The 15,028-nt window shown below is 39.7% G+C and overlaps 3 protein-coding genes across 4 annotated transcripts; 1 reads left to right on the top strand and 2 right to left on the bottom strand.

Moving 5' to 3' along the window:
• Positions 1-191: 191 nt before the first annotated feature.
• On the bottom strand, positions 192-8,160 carry LOC117602151 (FAD synthase). Its single transcript, XM_034319781.2, has 10 exons — positions 7,887-8,160; positions 7,698-7,792; positions 7,485-7,608; positions 7,312-7,424; positions 7,107-7,250; positions 6,903-7,042; positions 6,637-6,840; positions 6,356-6,535; positions 5,974-6,255; positions 192-5,750 (listed from the first exon to the last, which is right to left on the bottom strand). The coding sequence occupies exons 1-10, from the start codon at positions 8,005-8,007 to the stop codon at positions 5,747-5,749; spliced, it is 1,407 nt and encodes a 468-aa protein (XP_034175672.2). The 5' UTR covers positions 8,008-8,160; the 3' UTR covers positions 192-5,746.
• A 307-nt stretch (positions 8,161-8,467) lies between these two features.
• On the top strand, positions 8,468-12,643 carry LOC117602146 (nuclear pore complex protein Nup93). The gene is made up of 7 exons (XM_034319772.2): positions 8,468-8,754; positions 8,961-9,141; positions 9,217-10,180; positions 10,262-10,586; positions 10,655-10,987; positions 11,052-11,169; positions 11,240-12,643. Exons 1-7 carry the CDS (start codon positions 8,528-8,530, stop codon positions 11,549-11,551), a joined length of 2,460 nt encoding a protein of 819 aa, XP_034175663.1. The 5' UTR covers positions 8,468-8,527; the 3' UTR covers positions 11,552-12,643.
• On the bottom strand, positions 11,785-13,095 carry LOC117602153 (ADP-ribosylation factor-like protein 2-binding protein). Of its 2 annotated transcripts, none has more exons than XM_034319783.2 (6): positions 12,681-13,095; positions 12,475-12,579; positions 12,310-12,416; positions 12,165-12,250; positions 11,994-12,084; positions 11,785-11,925 (listed from the first exon to the last, which is right to left on the bottom strand). In XM_034319783.2, exons 1-6 carry the CDS (start codon positions 12,784-12,786, stop codon positions 11,836-11,838), a joined length of 585 nt encoding a protein of 194 aa, XP_034175674.1. In that variant the 5' UTR covers positions 12,787-13,095; the 3' UTR covers positions 11,785-11,835. The 2 variants fall into 2 exon arrangements, with proteins under 2 accessions (XP_034175674.1, XP_034175675.1); XM_034319784.2 differs by having other exon boundaries at positions 12,699-13,095.
• Positions 13,096-15,028: the final 1,933 nt, after the last annotated feature.

The following is a 15,028-nucleotide window of genomic DNA, read 5'->3' as shown; positions in this document are numbered from 1 at the left end:
GTAACACTCGCAGAGTGGGGGGTGCAGGTGAAACGGTAGGTGGTGGTAGTGGAAACGGTGCGAGTTTCTCTTCTCCGCCATCGCCCACCCCCTTCGAGCATCCTTTTCTCCCCCTTTCTCTACGTTTATCTATTCATCCGTCTGGGACTCGATTCGTTATTGCGCGATAAAGAAAAATAATTGGTAAATAATTCATTCGGCGTACGTCATTCGCTATCTAATACCGTCGAAGAGATTCCTTCCGGTCGATGTTAGGAACAACTCGTCGACGGAAACTCGTTACGATCTGTCCTTTAGCTAATTTCTCTGGATCGATCTAAACTGGATGGTACCAACGAGAAGGGAAACGAACCGGAAGCGATAATGCCCTCGTTAAAACGCGTAACCCTCGTTCGAGGAACTTTATTCGACCTGCTAACGAATCGATCCGACGACAAATCCGCGAAAGGATCGGTCAAGGCCGAAAGCTAGAAATTACGGGTTCGATGCGAACGGTCACGTGGATCGCACGTGGGTTTCATTCATGAAAGTCGGCCGTGGGTCTCGGAGGTGGCGTGAACCGTGGCAACGACGCTACGGATAAGTGGCGTCGATAGGTAGTGGTAGGTAATGGCAGGTAGCGACAGATAGTGGTAGCGATTACGCCGACAGAGTTGGCAGTTTGTGGTGGTAAAGGGGGATATATCGGCGAGAAGGAATCTAGTCGTTGGCACATCGGTCCCGCAGCAATGCCACCCCGTTCAACCTTTATCGCGACGGGACGCACGACGTCGCGTCGCGCAGACATCCGAACCCAACCAGCTTACGTGCGCTTTGTGTATCTGTATGCACGACACGCGTGATCGATCGTCAAAAGAAAAATTAGAACTGCTTTGCGCGTTATCAAGAGCTTATATTTCGGACCTTCCGGAATATCCTTCTAACGTTTTTATCATCGTCTTTGTGTACCATTCAAACGACCCATAATTAAAGAGATTATTAAAGAGAGCTTATTGTTAGTTAATTCACCCACCCTTCTCTCTCTCTCTCTATGTTTTCCTTATCGAAGAAGTCAATCGAATCGTAAGCCTTGCAAATTGATCATACAGCCTACTGTTTTCTCTAATCAGAATTCATACGCGTGATAGTTGTGGTCTAGCCAGAGATTTAATTGATTCTGTTGCCTGTCGGAACGATTCCCGCGGTCCGCGTCTTTTACCTTCCCCAAAGATTCGTCGTTCGAATCTCGAAGAGGTACGCTGTCCCTTTCGTTCCCTTTCCGCGACGTGTATCGAGGCACGGGGTCCGCGTACCGCGGGACGCGTATACTCTTCTCTGTACGTCCGCCAAAGCACATCGTACATACGTTTAGATTTCCGAGTCTCGTCGGGCGCGCGCATATCCCACGGGAATCAATATCCGCGTGTTCCTCCTGCTTCCTCTCCCTTCTTTCCCTTCTTCACCGTTCTCATACTCGTCCTCGTGCCTCTTGCCTCTTGCCTCGCGTATCGCACCTCGCGACTCGCGCCTCCGCTGCTCGACAACTTATCAACTTGCTTGCTCGGTGCACCCCCCTGCCCTTCCCTGCATTCTACTCTCCGTCTCTCTTTACCAGACCCTACACCCTAGCCGCGTCCTTCCTCACCCCGAATCTCTTTCCCCCTTTTTTTATTCCCTCCTGGACGCCCCCATCGCGTTCCTCTCGCATCGTCGTCCATCGGCCGGTTCCTTTCCTTCCGCCGTTCGGCCGCGCCTTATTCTATAACGCGTCGCACCCGTTCCCCATTCGTCTCTGATAAACGTGATTTAGGGAAGCGACTGGTAAGTATACGACCGTCCACCTTCCTCTCCATTCTCCTTCTCTCTTTCGCCTTTCCACATTGCTCTTCGTTCGCCGTATTTCGTATTCCGTGCTGCGTAGAACCCTGTCCCTCGAACCCAGACCTACCCTTCGCCAACATCTCGCGCATCCTCTCTCCTCCACCGATTTTCATCCCTTCCTTCAACATAATATTCCCTCCCCCCTTCTCGCCGAGTCCTCGGCCCTCGCCTCTGCTAAACTCACCCTCCTTCGTTTCCCTTGCCCGTCCCCGTCTACCCGCTATTTCTGGCAGCTACCTTTCAGCCGAGTCGGCATACAGCTACAAAACATTCAATTTCAACGGAAAGTTAAAACGAAATGGATTTTTCAACACGACCGCCCGGTCATCGAGGGAAACTCGCCGTTCGACCTACGGAATGACACGAAGAGAGACGCTGGTTCATTGGGCCAGTTACGCAACCGCGTAACAAAATCATCGAGCCAACGAGACTGTACCAATATCGATGATCGGACAACGAGAACTACCCCAAGCGAAACGGAAGGGACAGGCTCGCAGCTGGGCGAAAACGAACGCGAATTTTCCGAGAAGCAAGCGGATAAAGGGGGACGATCCTGTTCCACGACTATTACGCGGTCAAGCAAACTAGTATGCCGGTAGATATACGCCCGTCGCGACGCGGACGCGGCACTCGGTGACGCGCTTCATCCAAGCGTTCGATGAAACGAACTGTACGATTAAATCGAGCGTCGTTTAATCTCGTAAAAGAGATTTTACATTGTTACCCTGAGCAATATCGATGCTGCACAATCTACAAAGAATTTGTTTTCGGTCGACCGGTCGAACGTAAAGAGATTGGCGCGATTAACGCGCGGTTTCGCGATTCGTACAGCGGAGTCGATAAACGCTCGCCTTTTATCCCGTAGGAAAGCTGAATGGAAAATCTTTTCTTCGATCTCGTAACGTATCGGGATTATTTTTGTACGTACAGAGGCGCGTAAATTGTACAGAACGGCGTTTAGCTCGATACGTATCTCGAGGAGCCAACGAACGCCGAAGGAGGAACGGTTGAAAACGCGAGAAGAGAAATCCTCCGAGAACAAAGGGGGGAAAAAACAGGTGAGCGGGCTCTGCTGACCAGCTGACGGTCTCGTGCCGCAACCTGAAACTCTTTTCAAAGATTCGATCGCTGGTATTTATATGTCGTGTACGGTACCAACGCGGTACTTGACCGGTTCTCTCTATGGTCCGCGCTACCATCCGCCACTGTACGTCCCTCCTGCAGCAAGCCAGGCTACTCGATCTCTTATCGATTCCGCTCGATCGGACCGACCACGCGATCCTCCTGATATTCAACGAGAAGAATGCATACACGCGTTCCCCTTTACGCACACCCGCACGACCGATTGATTTCTCATCGATCCTAAGCTGACCAGACAGAGAATTACACGCGCCAACGAGCCTGTCGTTCGCGTTCGTTGTTCCTTTTGCGCAATTCTCTCCGTCTGCTCGCTCGTCTTCGTCGCATACCCGTTAGTATTGATCCGTCGAGTTTTCGAAAGTAAAATAGGTTATGCCGTTGAATCGCGCGGAACTACGTCTCCGAACGGCAACGAACGAGACGCGAGATAAAAAGCACGCGAACCGGAAGGAAAACGATGGAGCAATAAAATCGATGAAACGAATTGGATGAACGCGGACGGACATAGGCACCGCCGCGAACGGCCGGTTAAACCGTACCTGCGATTTTAAGGGAGGAAAAAGAAATTGATCGTTACATCGATACGACAAAGCGAAGATAGCAAAGGAAAAGACGAAGGGTGTGCTGGAAGCGCGAGGAAGAGGGATGATCGAAAGGGGGCGAATGGTGGACGGGCGGTGGAGTTTGCAATTTCGAGATTCGAGAGGGTTGCTCTCGATACAAGTTTGCGCAAACAAGAACTTTGAAGGACGGATAATGTCGCGGGTAAATCAAGGAAATTTAATAAGTCGATGTCTTCGGAAGCTTCGTTAATTGCATCTTACGCTCACTCGATAATCCTATCCACGTTATTTTTGCACGCGGAATGAAAACAATAATGAACCGTCACACGTCACCCCTTCCATCGAGAGTGCAGAATTTCTTCTTTGCATCTACAATTACCGCGCCTTCTGTTTTTTACCTTTACCATTTATCTTTCGCGATCGTAATCTTACGAGATTACATTGTTGCACGCGTTCGCGAAAATTGCATTAATTGCATCGTGCAGAAGCCGAGAAATCGTCGACAGGATCGGTAAGTAAGTCGTGAATTTTTCAATTATTTTTAAGAACAGTATAAACGGTGTACGTGTCGTGATTGCCCTATACATACCCCCTATAAACTATGAAGTAACCGATTGTCCTAACCCAGAAAGGAACTCGATACTCGAATCATTGAAATGGTACGATCGCATACAAATAGGAAACAAATGATGGTGCGTTCTCGTTTCAAAGTGTCCCTGTGTATCTTCGAATAATTCACCGTTCCCTTCGGCCAAAACCGTTCTCTCTCCCTCTAACACATCTTCTCGCTTTCGTTCCTTCGATCGTCCTCATCCTATTTTAGCACCCTTTTCGGGACTAGCTACCCGAGGGAATCAATAACCAACGAGGAAGCGGCTGTAGATTCGGGAAGCAGGAGGAGAGAAGGGGAGACGCGAGGAAGCAAAGAGTACCGAGGGGCGTCGTGTCGGATAGAAGAGCTCCGGGCCGTTCCGGGAGGGTGTTGGAGGGTGCAACAGGGACCACGAACTTTAGGGTGGAGGTGGCACACGAGAGAGTCGAAGCTTAGCTCCGCCTCCGGCACGCGACCAGCACGCGACCACTGCCATCGACCACGCTCCGTCGGTCTAGGCCGCCGCCATCCTCGCCACCGCAGCCACCGCCACCGTCCTCCTCATCTTCGCCAACTTTATCTACGATTACGCGACAACCAACCTGTCATTCGCCTCCTTCTCGACGCGATCTTTCGCACCTCTCTACCCTTTCTTACCCCTTCGTATTCACTAGTGTCAAATCCTCTTATCTTCTTTATATCATTCTAAATCTCTACTCGCAACAGATTTCTTTCTCGATCCCTATGCGTTCGTTTAAAAAAAATAGAATCAGCGAAACTGGAACAATGAAAGTATTAATAATGCAACATGTTCGATGTCTGGATAGATTCAAGATAATAAAACATAGGTACAAGAAATATCCTCGGCTTTTAAAATTTTCCATACAGCTAGCAAAGTGGTGAGCGATCCGCGGAATGCGGCCCGTGAAACGCGGAACCATGGGCGTTGCTTTACTAGTACCCACTCCTTCCCCTTCTTACTATGCGCTCTCCTTCTCTCTCTTTATGTATATATGTATATACATACATCTACTTCGCCAACCTACCGCCCTGCTAACCACCCATCCCCGGCCAACTACCACCCACTCTCATTTCAAACTTTCAAAAGAAAAAAAGCTAGAAATACTTTAACTCGAAATGAAATTTCAAAAGGATGGAAAGGACTGACAATGCTTCTTCTCTGCGATTTTACTTCCTTCCTTTCGGTCGACCCTCCTTATTCCTTTCCACCCCGGCTGACCGACTCTGACAAATCTGACCCCACCCACACCCTTAATAATTTTTAAACAACAATTCTTGAAGACACACGAATAGATTAATACCATCAACTCGTGCCTGTTAACGAGCACGAATGATAAGAAAATGTCCAACTAAAACAAAGATTTTTAAAACGATTTCAATTTTCAATAATATCCTTTTATTCATTTATTTTTTTTTTATACTTCTCGCTGTTGGGAAAAGGCCCCCACCTTAACCATTTACTAATATATCGTTAGAAAATCCGCTTCGAATTAAGATCTCGTCTCGATTTCAATTTCACCAACGTAGCAACACGCTTTTCGTGTTATTACCTCGCTTTGATTTTCATCTTTTACCTACAAAAGTAGATTACACTTGTGTATAGAAAAGAACGAAACACACAGATATACACACACACATATATATATATATATATATATGCGTAAAAGAACGATGGAGAGGGTAAAATAGGGTGAGAGAAGATGCGATAGGCTGAGAGGGAGGAATAGCCAGAAGAGTGGGAGCGAGCGAGCCAACCTGGTGGAACTAGGATAAAGAGACGAAATTTTTCTTCCTTACCGGTTTGATTGAGTTTCTATCGTATAATGAGGTAAAGAGAGAGAACCGAAGAAACTCGCAACATCTTCGTTCGTCCAATCGATAAGAGGAAAATGTATTTGCACAGGGACGGAAATATTCTCGTTCAACCGTGCAAGATTATCGTAAATTTCTCTTTCATTGCCATTCAAACGTTTTCCGAGTAGCAATATTCGCAATTCCGCTCTCGACACGATCCAATTTTTTACTACCTCGGGAGCATCGATTTCATCGCATTGTAGATTACACAATTCAACATTGTACCTGGTACATTCACCGAATTGTTCTCAAACGAATACGTCATCCTTGGTACTTAGATTTTCCGACATACGTACGTCGATTCGATATAACATTGCACTCTTACCTTTCACTGAGATCGTGGAAAAATTTATTCATTTTATCCGATTTCGAGCAAATTGCACGGAATCTTCTCTTCGACCCTCCTAATTTACTATCGGCGACACGAGCAAGATGTACCATAATGATCGATTCTTCGCTCCCGTCCAAATATATCCACACCTCGTCGGCTTTCTGATAATAATCACTGCAACGAAAGAAGAAGGAAAGAAGAGTCAAAAATTCGTCGGCTTATCTAAATTAATCATACTTGTAATCGATACATTTTCCCACTTGAGGAGGCATTACACGAATTTCTTTAAGGAACTCTCATAAACTGATCGACGATGGGACCCTCCGAGTAGGTTCTCGTACTTTGCCAGGCAATCAACGTGAGGTGCACAATCGTAATGCACCAATACGTTCGCCGGAACCAGATCGCAAAACATTTTCTTCGCTGTTTCGACATCTTCCTCGCTCTCGCTTTCCATTGTCACGCGCACTTTGTAATGCCTGAGGATCAAGTTGAAATTTTCTTTCGTTTCGTTTTATTTCATTTTGGTCGTTTTTAGTACCTATTAAATTCTGGATACGAGCCAAACAAGACGTTCGGACATTTTCGTACAACTGCGCTTAAAATATCTGCGAATGATTCCTCCTTTGCGTTTATGTAAATTTCAGTTGTAGCAAAACTATTACAATCGACGAATAAGTCCTATAAAAACGATATTATTTCCCTCAGAGACTGTTAAGTATAAGAGTTGTGTTGCAAGATGTACCTTGCATAAAGCTTGAAAAGATGGTTGAAAGAACACTGGTGATCCAGGAAAGATATGAACTTTCTCCATGATTACACATGGATAACGAAGAGATTTTCCTGTAACTTCATTTTTTCCAAACTTCAGCACAGATCTAGTCGGTACCTATGGACAGTAGGTAAATTACTTTTAGTAATTGTAATATTACCAGTAAGCTATCACTTACATATGCCATTTTATAACCAGGCGAAGGGAAATTTCCAGAATTTAAATAAGTCTTTACGATATTCACTAATGCTGGATGATAGTGCAAAGTATCGTTAAAGGCTAATGCAACAGCTGTAAAACATTAATGTTGAACGAATTTATATACCTTTGCGTATTTTTCGTTATAATTACCTTCGTAAGTAACATCGTCATGAGTTGGTCCTATGCCGCCGGATGTAAAAATGTAATTAAATTTTTCTGAAAAATTCTTGATTTCCACCACGATATCTTCGACGCGATCTGGTACAATGGAAATCTATGCAGAAATACTCGATTCGAATAAGAACTGACAACAAAGGGTATCAAAATAGGATCGCATAGTAAATCAAGTAAGCACGTGATCACCTTTTGAACACTAATGCCATGTTCGTACAGTAACTTGGACGCATAGAAAGAATTGGTGTCTTTCACTTGGCCCTTTAAAATTTCATTTCCGATAACTAAACGTAACCAAAAGTTTAAGGTTAGATGAGAAAATGAATTGAGACCAAGAAACAAATGCATGACATTACTAAAGACATATGTCAACATTACCGATAATTCCCGCGGTCGGATGTCCCCGACCGCTTGTCAAACGAATCAACGTTCTATTTTTCATTGTTCGTCCATAACATTTGGATGAAATTCTCGTCACACTTCGATGTAAACTTATCATAACTTTTTTTAACCTTATTGCTAATTGCTAACAAAATGTATATACAAGCAGTGACCACAGATGCAAGACTGTTTTCAAGAGGTTATGATGAAGGGATCCCAGATACCCCAGATGAGGTTAGGTCTGCATGCAAAGAGCACAGCCGCTATTACCAGCCCCAATTTTTTTTTTTAGAAATCAGTTAAAAATAGCACAAAACTGAACAATTACTATTATAATTGTTTGACAAACTTGTATTCACTTCATGCACCTTGGTAAATAAATCATTTAAAAAAAACAACTGAGTTATTATTTAATTTACCCTATTTCATTTCTGAGTTATTTATTTAATACCCGTAAATTCTTCTCTCAATTATTTATTTAATTGACTTAAATTCTTTTATCAGTTTAGTTATACAACATTCACCTAGGGGTACCTAGGATCCCAAAATCATAACCCAACAAAAGCATGTTCGGTCTTTTTGAATCTGTAGTCGTTGCTCACAATTTACAAGGTCCGTGAACACGTTTTGTTTTAAATATGAACGATCTTGGTTCCATCGATATGTCGAATACAGATCATTCACGAGTGACGGGAGATTCGGGCTTCAGCGAATTATTGCGGTCAGCAGAACAATTGTCTGCTGCTGTAGAGGGTAGTGAAGAACTTCCTCAAGTTGAAAGAAACCTTCGTCAGATATTAGACGCTTCTAATGAACTCTGGTCTCGTGTCACCCAGACCGGTACTCAGGATAGTCAAGTTCAAGCGTAAGGAAATTTTCATATCCGTTGCATCTAAAACTTGGAGAAAGATTTCTAAAATTTATATTGCTTATATGAAATTTATTAAGTTGTATAGAAGTATGCTTTGAGTAAACTATCACCTGACCTGTGTGTTACACAAATTTCTGGCGCCAAAATTTCTTTTGGTTGATTAAATTGTTTATAATAATATAGTATTATTGTCATTTCAGGCATCTGTTGCTTGGTTCCCGTGGTGTTGATTTACCCCAGATATCACAAAAATTAAGTTCACTTAGTGCAAGACGCACATTTGAACCTTTAGATCCTATTGCAGATACAGATATAGTTAGCTATCTGAGAAATGAAAAAGAAAATGCTATTTTGTCTATTATTGAACAAGTTCACAAGGATGTAAGACATATTATGTTTCTAGTATAATAAATATTATAAGGTGTTGTATGTTAAGTTGATGATTTTATGTTTCAGACTTTTGAACTCACTAGGGTTCAACAAATGGAACATATGTTGGGTGAATGGAAGCAAATGCGTTTTGAGATAATAAATGCTATGACTGCTCCATCTGGAGAGCTAGTAGATTTACGTGGTATCCCACAACGTACTAAATTAGCTGGATCCATGATTAGTGGTTTATCCAGTGTAGAAGTAGCTTATGTTAAAGAATTACAAAACTATAATGATCATGTGCTCAGAGGAATAACTAGACCAAATTTGTTTGATGCATTTTGTAAGGCTGCAGAGTCATTTGAAGACAAAAAGGTTCTTGATATGTGGCATATGGTTAAATACATGGTGGATATTCCACCAATTCCTAGAGAGGATCAAATCAAATCCAGAAGTACTCCTATTGTTGAAAAAAAGATCGTTTTACAAGCCAGAAAATATTTGGAAAATAGATATAGAGAATTTATGACATCTGTTATTAGTGAAAATTTAGCACAAGCCAAGAGGGGTGGTATTCCAGGCACTGTACCATTAGTTAAAAGCTTTGTAAGTGTTAAAGTACAAAATCTGAGAGATCTAGAAGATGTTATGGTCGAGGGTAAACCATTATGGCCTTTAGTCTATTATTGTATGAGAGTTGGAGACTATAAAGCAGCCCTTCAATGCCTTAATCAGTGCAACACAGAATTTTCAGAGTTTAAAATTGCTTTAGAAGAAGCATGCAATGATCCCCAAAGGCACCCTAGCAGTTATGCAGAATCAAATTTGAAACTTCATTATAGAAAGCATGTTAGATCAGTTACTGATCCATATAAGAGAGTAGCCTATTGTGCACTGGTTCCTTGTGAACCTGATGACTTGCATTCTGATGTAATTTGCACAGCTGATGATTATTTGTGGTTAAAATTGTGTCAAGTTAGAGATCAACCAGATGCAGAGAACAAGTTGACTTTGGATTATCTGCAAACTACAATTTCGGAAATATACGGTATAAATATCTACCTTACATATCATGTATTTTCGTGATAAACAATTTTAATAAAATTTATTGATTATTCAAATATTGCAGGAGAATCGTATTACCATGCTCATGAACAACCATTTGTATACTTCTCCATGTTATTTTTAACCGGTCAGTTTGAAGCTGCAATTGAATTTTTGGCCAGAGGTGCAGGTGCAAGGCATCTGCCACATGCAGTGCATCTAGCAGCTGCTATGCATGAACACAACTTATTAGGAGTCAGTCAGAGTGCGTTAGCACCTTTAATAAGTGTAGATCCTGCTGACAAACCACCTGCAAAAAGATTGAATTTTGCTAGGTTGATATTGTTGTATGTGAAGAGATTCGATTCTACAGATCCAAAAGAATGCTTACATTATCTATTCTTACTGAGGTTTGTATAATGGAAACAAACCCAATTTTATATGTTTTGAATTGGAATGCATCATTTTACGTTTTTAGATGCATGAAGGATCCGTATGATCGTAACATGTTTGCTGCATCAGCCGCAGAAATGGTTGTTGATACTTCGCCAGCAAATAGAATTCAATTAGTGAATTCTAGAATACTACATCAATTCCAAATTGATACACAGGATGTTCTTAATATAAGTGCTGATACATTATATAGGAAAGGCTTATTAGAAGACGCGGTAACAATGTATGATCTTGCTGGCAATCACGAGAAAGTTCTTAGTTTAATGTGCACACTTTTGGCCCAAGTTGTTAGTCAAAAAGCTTCACCAGGGACTTTAAGAGATCGTTTACAAGTAACTGCTACCGACATAAGTAACAGGTAATATAAAAGAATTGCTGTTATTATCAGTAAGTGCTACACGTGTAAAAATATTTATTTTCAGGTATAAAAATATCGAGATACAAGCATCAGCTGAATTAGTATCCGCCTTCTATACTTTGAGGCATCTAATGGTATTCTTCGACCAGTTTCATAATGAGCAATATCAGAGTGCTCTTAGGGTAAGAAACAGAATTGTTCTATTTGCGTTGAAACTTTTCTTGTATCTATAGAATGCCGATTTATTTTCAGACTATCGCGGAATTAAAATTGTTACCGTTACACGTGAAAGAAGTTGATGAACGTGTAAACGCTTTAAGACGTGTATCGCCTGAAGTGGCTGGCACGTTAGCGGATGTTCTTTTAGCAACAATGACGATACTTTATCGTCAGTACCAAAAGTTACGATCAGTGGAACCAGGTGACGAAGAAGCGAGAAGGCAACAGCTTCTTGATCTTAGGGAACAAGCGAGAGCATTAACTAGTTTCGCAGGCACGCTTCCATATCGCATGCCGAATGAAACAAACAGTAAACTTGTACAGATGGAGATCCTAATGTGCTGAACAGCAGATACGTAGTATTCCTCATTTTATTCTGATTACATTCGTATTGAATTCCGTGAAGCAGAAAAAACAAAATCAGTGCTATAGTTTCCCAATTCTTAAAGCATTAGCAATGGCGTGTATATATTTTTTATACTACTGTAAGTTAAGCAATGAAAAGGATTGTAAGCAGAATAAATGTACTTTGTTTTAGGAATCATGGTTGAACATGATAGGATCATTACACGTATATTAATTTATTTTTCATGTATTAGAAACCATATTTTCTTGATCTGTAAAGTTTCTTATCTCAAAGAATGATCATTCACTTTATATGTTTTCAGAGATGTAACAGATATTCCAGAGCTTAGATCCTGAACTTTTCCTTCCTTTACCTAAAAGTAAAATTATATTATTATGCATATATACTTTCATTGCATGGCCCTAGATCAATAATGCTTACAGCTCTATAATCAAGAAACATTTCTTTAAAGGCTACAAAGTCTGTGAATGTTGACAGTACTTCAAATACTTCACCATCCAATTTTTGTTGCCTGTTATTGAATCATTTAATAATCATTTAAAAGAAGAATAAAACACTGAGTATGATTTTTATACAAATTATAATGCTTACTTTAAATATTGTAATAATGTGTTTATATTAAAATGTGGTATAACCTTTTGTAAATAATTCACTATATAACTTTCTACAGCATTATTCTAAAATAAGTAGGAATTAACAATCAACACATGAAACTTCAAATTACTATACTACTTACATATTCATTAAATATATCAGTATAAATTAGTTTATTTTCTTCTATAGGTTCAAAAACGTCCCAATATCTATCCAAAAACTTATTTTGAATAGCGTGAAATTCATCTTCTGAAAACGCAGACTTTTTTAAATAATACAAGTTTCAAATGTTATTTTTAATGTATACCTAACAAAATATCTTCTATGTGTCCAATAATTTCGTCGAAAAAATTGTCTTCCGCGTTTTTAGAATTTTGCTCTGCATTTTCGTCACTTATTAAAATATCTGTATCTGTTAAACAATGTGAATACATTTATTAAAAACTTATTATTAATTATTAACAGAAATACATGAACGAGTTGTTGCATTTGAAAAAGAAACGTGTAACTAACTATTTGTCATAAACAAACCCGTCATTTCTCCAGACATAGTAAATAAATTAAGGCAATGCAAGCGTCGAGGCCGAATAACAAATTCCGCATCGGTAAAACAGCCCATTCAATGGGGTGTGAAATAGGGGTGGTTACAAGACATTGAAATGCTCAGCCATCTAGCAGTAGGTGGCTGATACTACTAGAACTGAATTTTACTAAGAACGATAATCTTGGAATCTACATCGGGTCTAAATGATCGATGGGTCCATCCGAAGAAAAAAATCAGAATAAAAAAATAGCGTGTTCGCTCGAAAAATTGATTTTACTACTTTATGTTAATCGAATCGTAGCTCTCAGCTCGATATCGTTTTCTAAAAATTATCGTCTGATAAATGTTTAGAAAAGGATATCGATTACCAGGTCACACCACGTGGAGGTGGCTACGATAGTGACCCACCTAAAAGAATAAAATTTAAACAATAAAATGCTGAAATAGAAAATATAATTAACATCATAATTTCGATTACCATTGAAATGGTACAAACCGGGAAGAGAAAATATAATTACCCTTGCACTCTCAGAAATATTTAATAAATGAAACGAGAATACGAATATGTGATACGAAAACATGAGATATGATGTACATCTGAAATCGATAAGAAAAGAATAATTTCCTGAAATAAAATAGTAATCCCCCTAAAACTATAAAACCCCCCAAAACAGACAACATAAAATAAAACTTTCAACAATAAAATGCTGAAATAGAAAATATAATTAATATCATAATTTCAGTAACAATAAACAAAATAACAATCCAACAATAAAATGCTGAAATAGAAAATATAATTAATATCATAATTTCAGTAACAATAAACAAAATAATAATTCAACAATAAAATGCTGAAATAGAAAATACAATTAATATCATAATTTCGAGTACCATTGAAATGGTACAAACCGAGAACAGAAAATATAATTACCCTTGCACTCTCAGAAATATTATATTTAATAAATGAAACGAGAATACGAATATGTGATACGAAAACTTGAGATATGATGTACATCTGAAATCGATAAGAAAAAAATAATTTCCTGAAATAAAATAGTAATCCCCCTAAAACTATAAAACCCCCCAAAACAGACAACATAAAATAAAACTTTCAACAATAAAATGCTGAAATAGAAAATATAATTAATATCATAATTTCAGTAACAATAAACAAAATAACAATTCAACAATAAAATGCTGAAATAGAAAATATAATTAATATCATAATTTCAGTAACAATAAACAAAATAACAATTCAACAATAAAATGCTGAAATAGAAAGTATAATTAACATCACAATCTCAGAGATATTTAATAAAATGAGAACTCACCCAGACTATGTTTTAAATAAATTGAACCTATTTAAAATGAGAACACGAAATATAATTGATGTGCAAATCAATAAGGAAAGAATAATTTATTGCAATAAAGTAATAAACCAAAAAGAAATAGGGGAAATAAAATCGCGATTTGGTAATTCAACGAGCTTGGTATTAAACTCGTAAAATTTCGAGTTCAATACATTCTGGACGGTATTATTCATACCGTTCAAGGAAAAAAAGTATGTGCAGAAGGCACATACAAAAAAAAACAAAAAATGAAAAAACAAATTAGCGAGCATAGTGACAGAATGACTGTCCATCCGAAGATGGAGAGCCATTAGTAGTTCCCCTCTTCTGGGCAAATTTTGCCGGGGCTCTTCAGCATATAGCCTCTTCTTTTTTCGGCAATAGCCTCACAAAAATCACTCGCGAAAATTTTACGTTTGCTCAGTCATTTGTAAAAACGTAACATGTAAACGAGCAACGATCCCTTGAATCGCTACTCGCATACCTGCACAATTTTTGCAAATGTCCAAGCACAAGACACTTTTTAATTTCACTTCACTGCACTTTCACTTTAATACTTCATTTTTGTAATCGGGTCTAGTACCACGACTACGACTTACAAACTAATAAGGCTTGGCCTTGAAAAAATCAAGAGAGAATGCTAAATTAATTAATTAATCAACTAATTAATTTACATTTTCATTTTTCCTCTCGATTTTTTAATTTCCAACCCCAGATACAAGCTTCTCACGTATTAGAGGAGAATACGAAGAGAAACATGAAAGCTTGCTCTGGCCCTGCCTACTTATAAACTAAACTCAATCACACCAGAAGTAAACTACCTGCCTGCCTATTGCTATATTTAAAAAAGGGCAAAAATCATTCTCACAAAAATTCACTCCACGGTTCTCATACAACCACCCGGGTGCAAAAATGCCTACACCTAGGGAGAACGTCCCGGGACGCCTCCGACACCCGAGTTCAATTCA

The sequence above is a fragment of the Osmia lignaria genome, chromosome 13, assembly GCF_051020975.1.
Source record: "Osmia lignaria lignaria isolate PbOS001 chromosome 13, iyOsmLign1, whole genome shotgun sequence".
Lineage (NCBI taxonomy): Eukaryota > Metazoa > Arthropoda > Insecta > Hymenoptera > Megachilidae > Osmia > Osmia lignaria.
The sequence above is the reverse complement of the archived record's forward strand: the minus strand, read 5'-3'. Positions and strand labels throughout refer to the sequence as shown.

Bases quoted from the DNA above. Each gene is read 5' to 3' on its own strand.
- LOC117602151 (XM_034319781.2), bottom strand. From the start codon at position 8,007: ATGATAAGTTTACATCGAAGTGTGACGAGAATTTCATCCAAATGTTAT. The intron at 7,251-7,311 runs GTAAGTGATAGC...TACTGTCCATAG, and splicing joins CTGGTTATAAAATGGCATAT to GTACCGACTAGATCTGTGCT. The intron at 6,536-6,636 runs GTAATGCCTCCT...CTTTCGTTGCAG, and splicing joins AGTTCCTTAAAGAAATTCGT to TGATTATTATCAGAAAGCCG.
- LOC117602146 (XM_034319772.2), top strand. From the start codon at position 8,528: ATGAACGATCTTGGTTCCATCGATATGTCGAATACAGATCATTCACGA. The intron at 9,142-9,216 runs GTAAGACATATT...TTTATGTTTCAG, and splicing joins TTGAACAAGTTCACAAGGAT to ACTTTTGAACTCACTAGGGT. The intron at 10,988-11,051 runs GTAATATAAAAG...ATTTATTTTCAG, and splicing joins GCTACCGACATAAGTAACAG to GTATAAAAATATCGAGATAC.
- LOC117602153 (XM_034319783.2), bottom strand. From the start codon at position 12,786: ATGGGCTGTTTTACCGATGCGGAATTTGTTATTCGGCCTCGACGCTTG. The intron at 12,580-12,680 runs GTTAGTTACACG...ATTGTTTAACAG, and splicing joins GGGTTTGTTTATGACAAATA to ATACAGATATTTTAATAAGT. The intron at 12,251-12,309 runs GTAAGTAGTATA...TACTTATTTTAG, and splicing joins CTGATATATTTAATGAATAT to AATAATGCTGTAGAAAGTTA.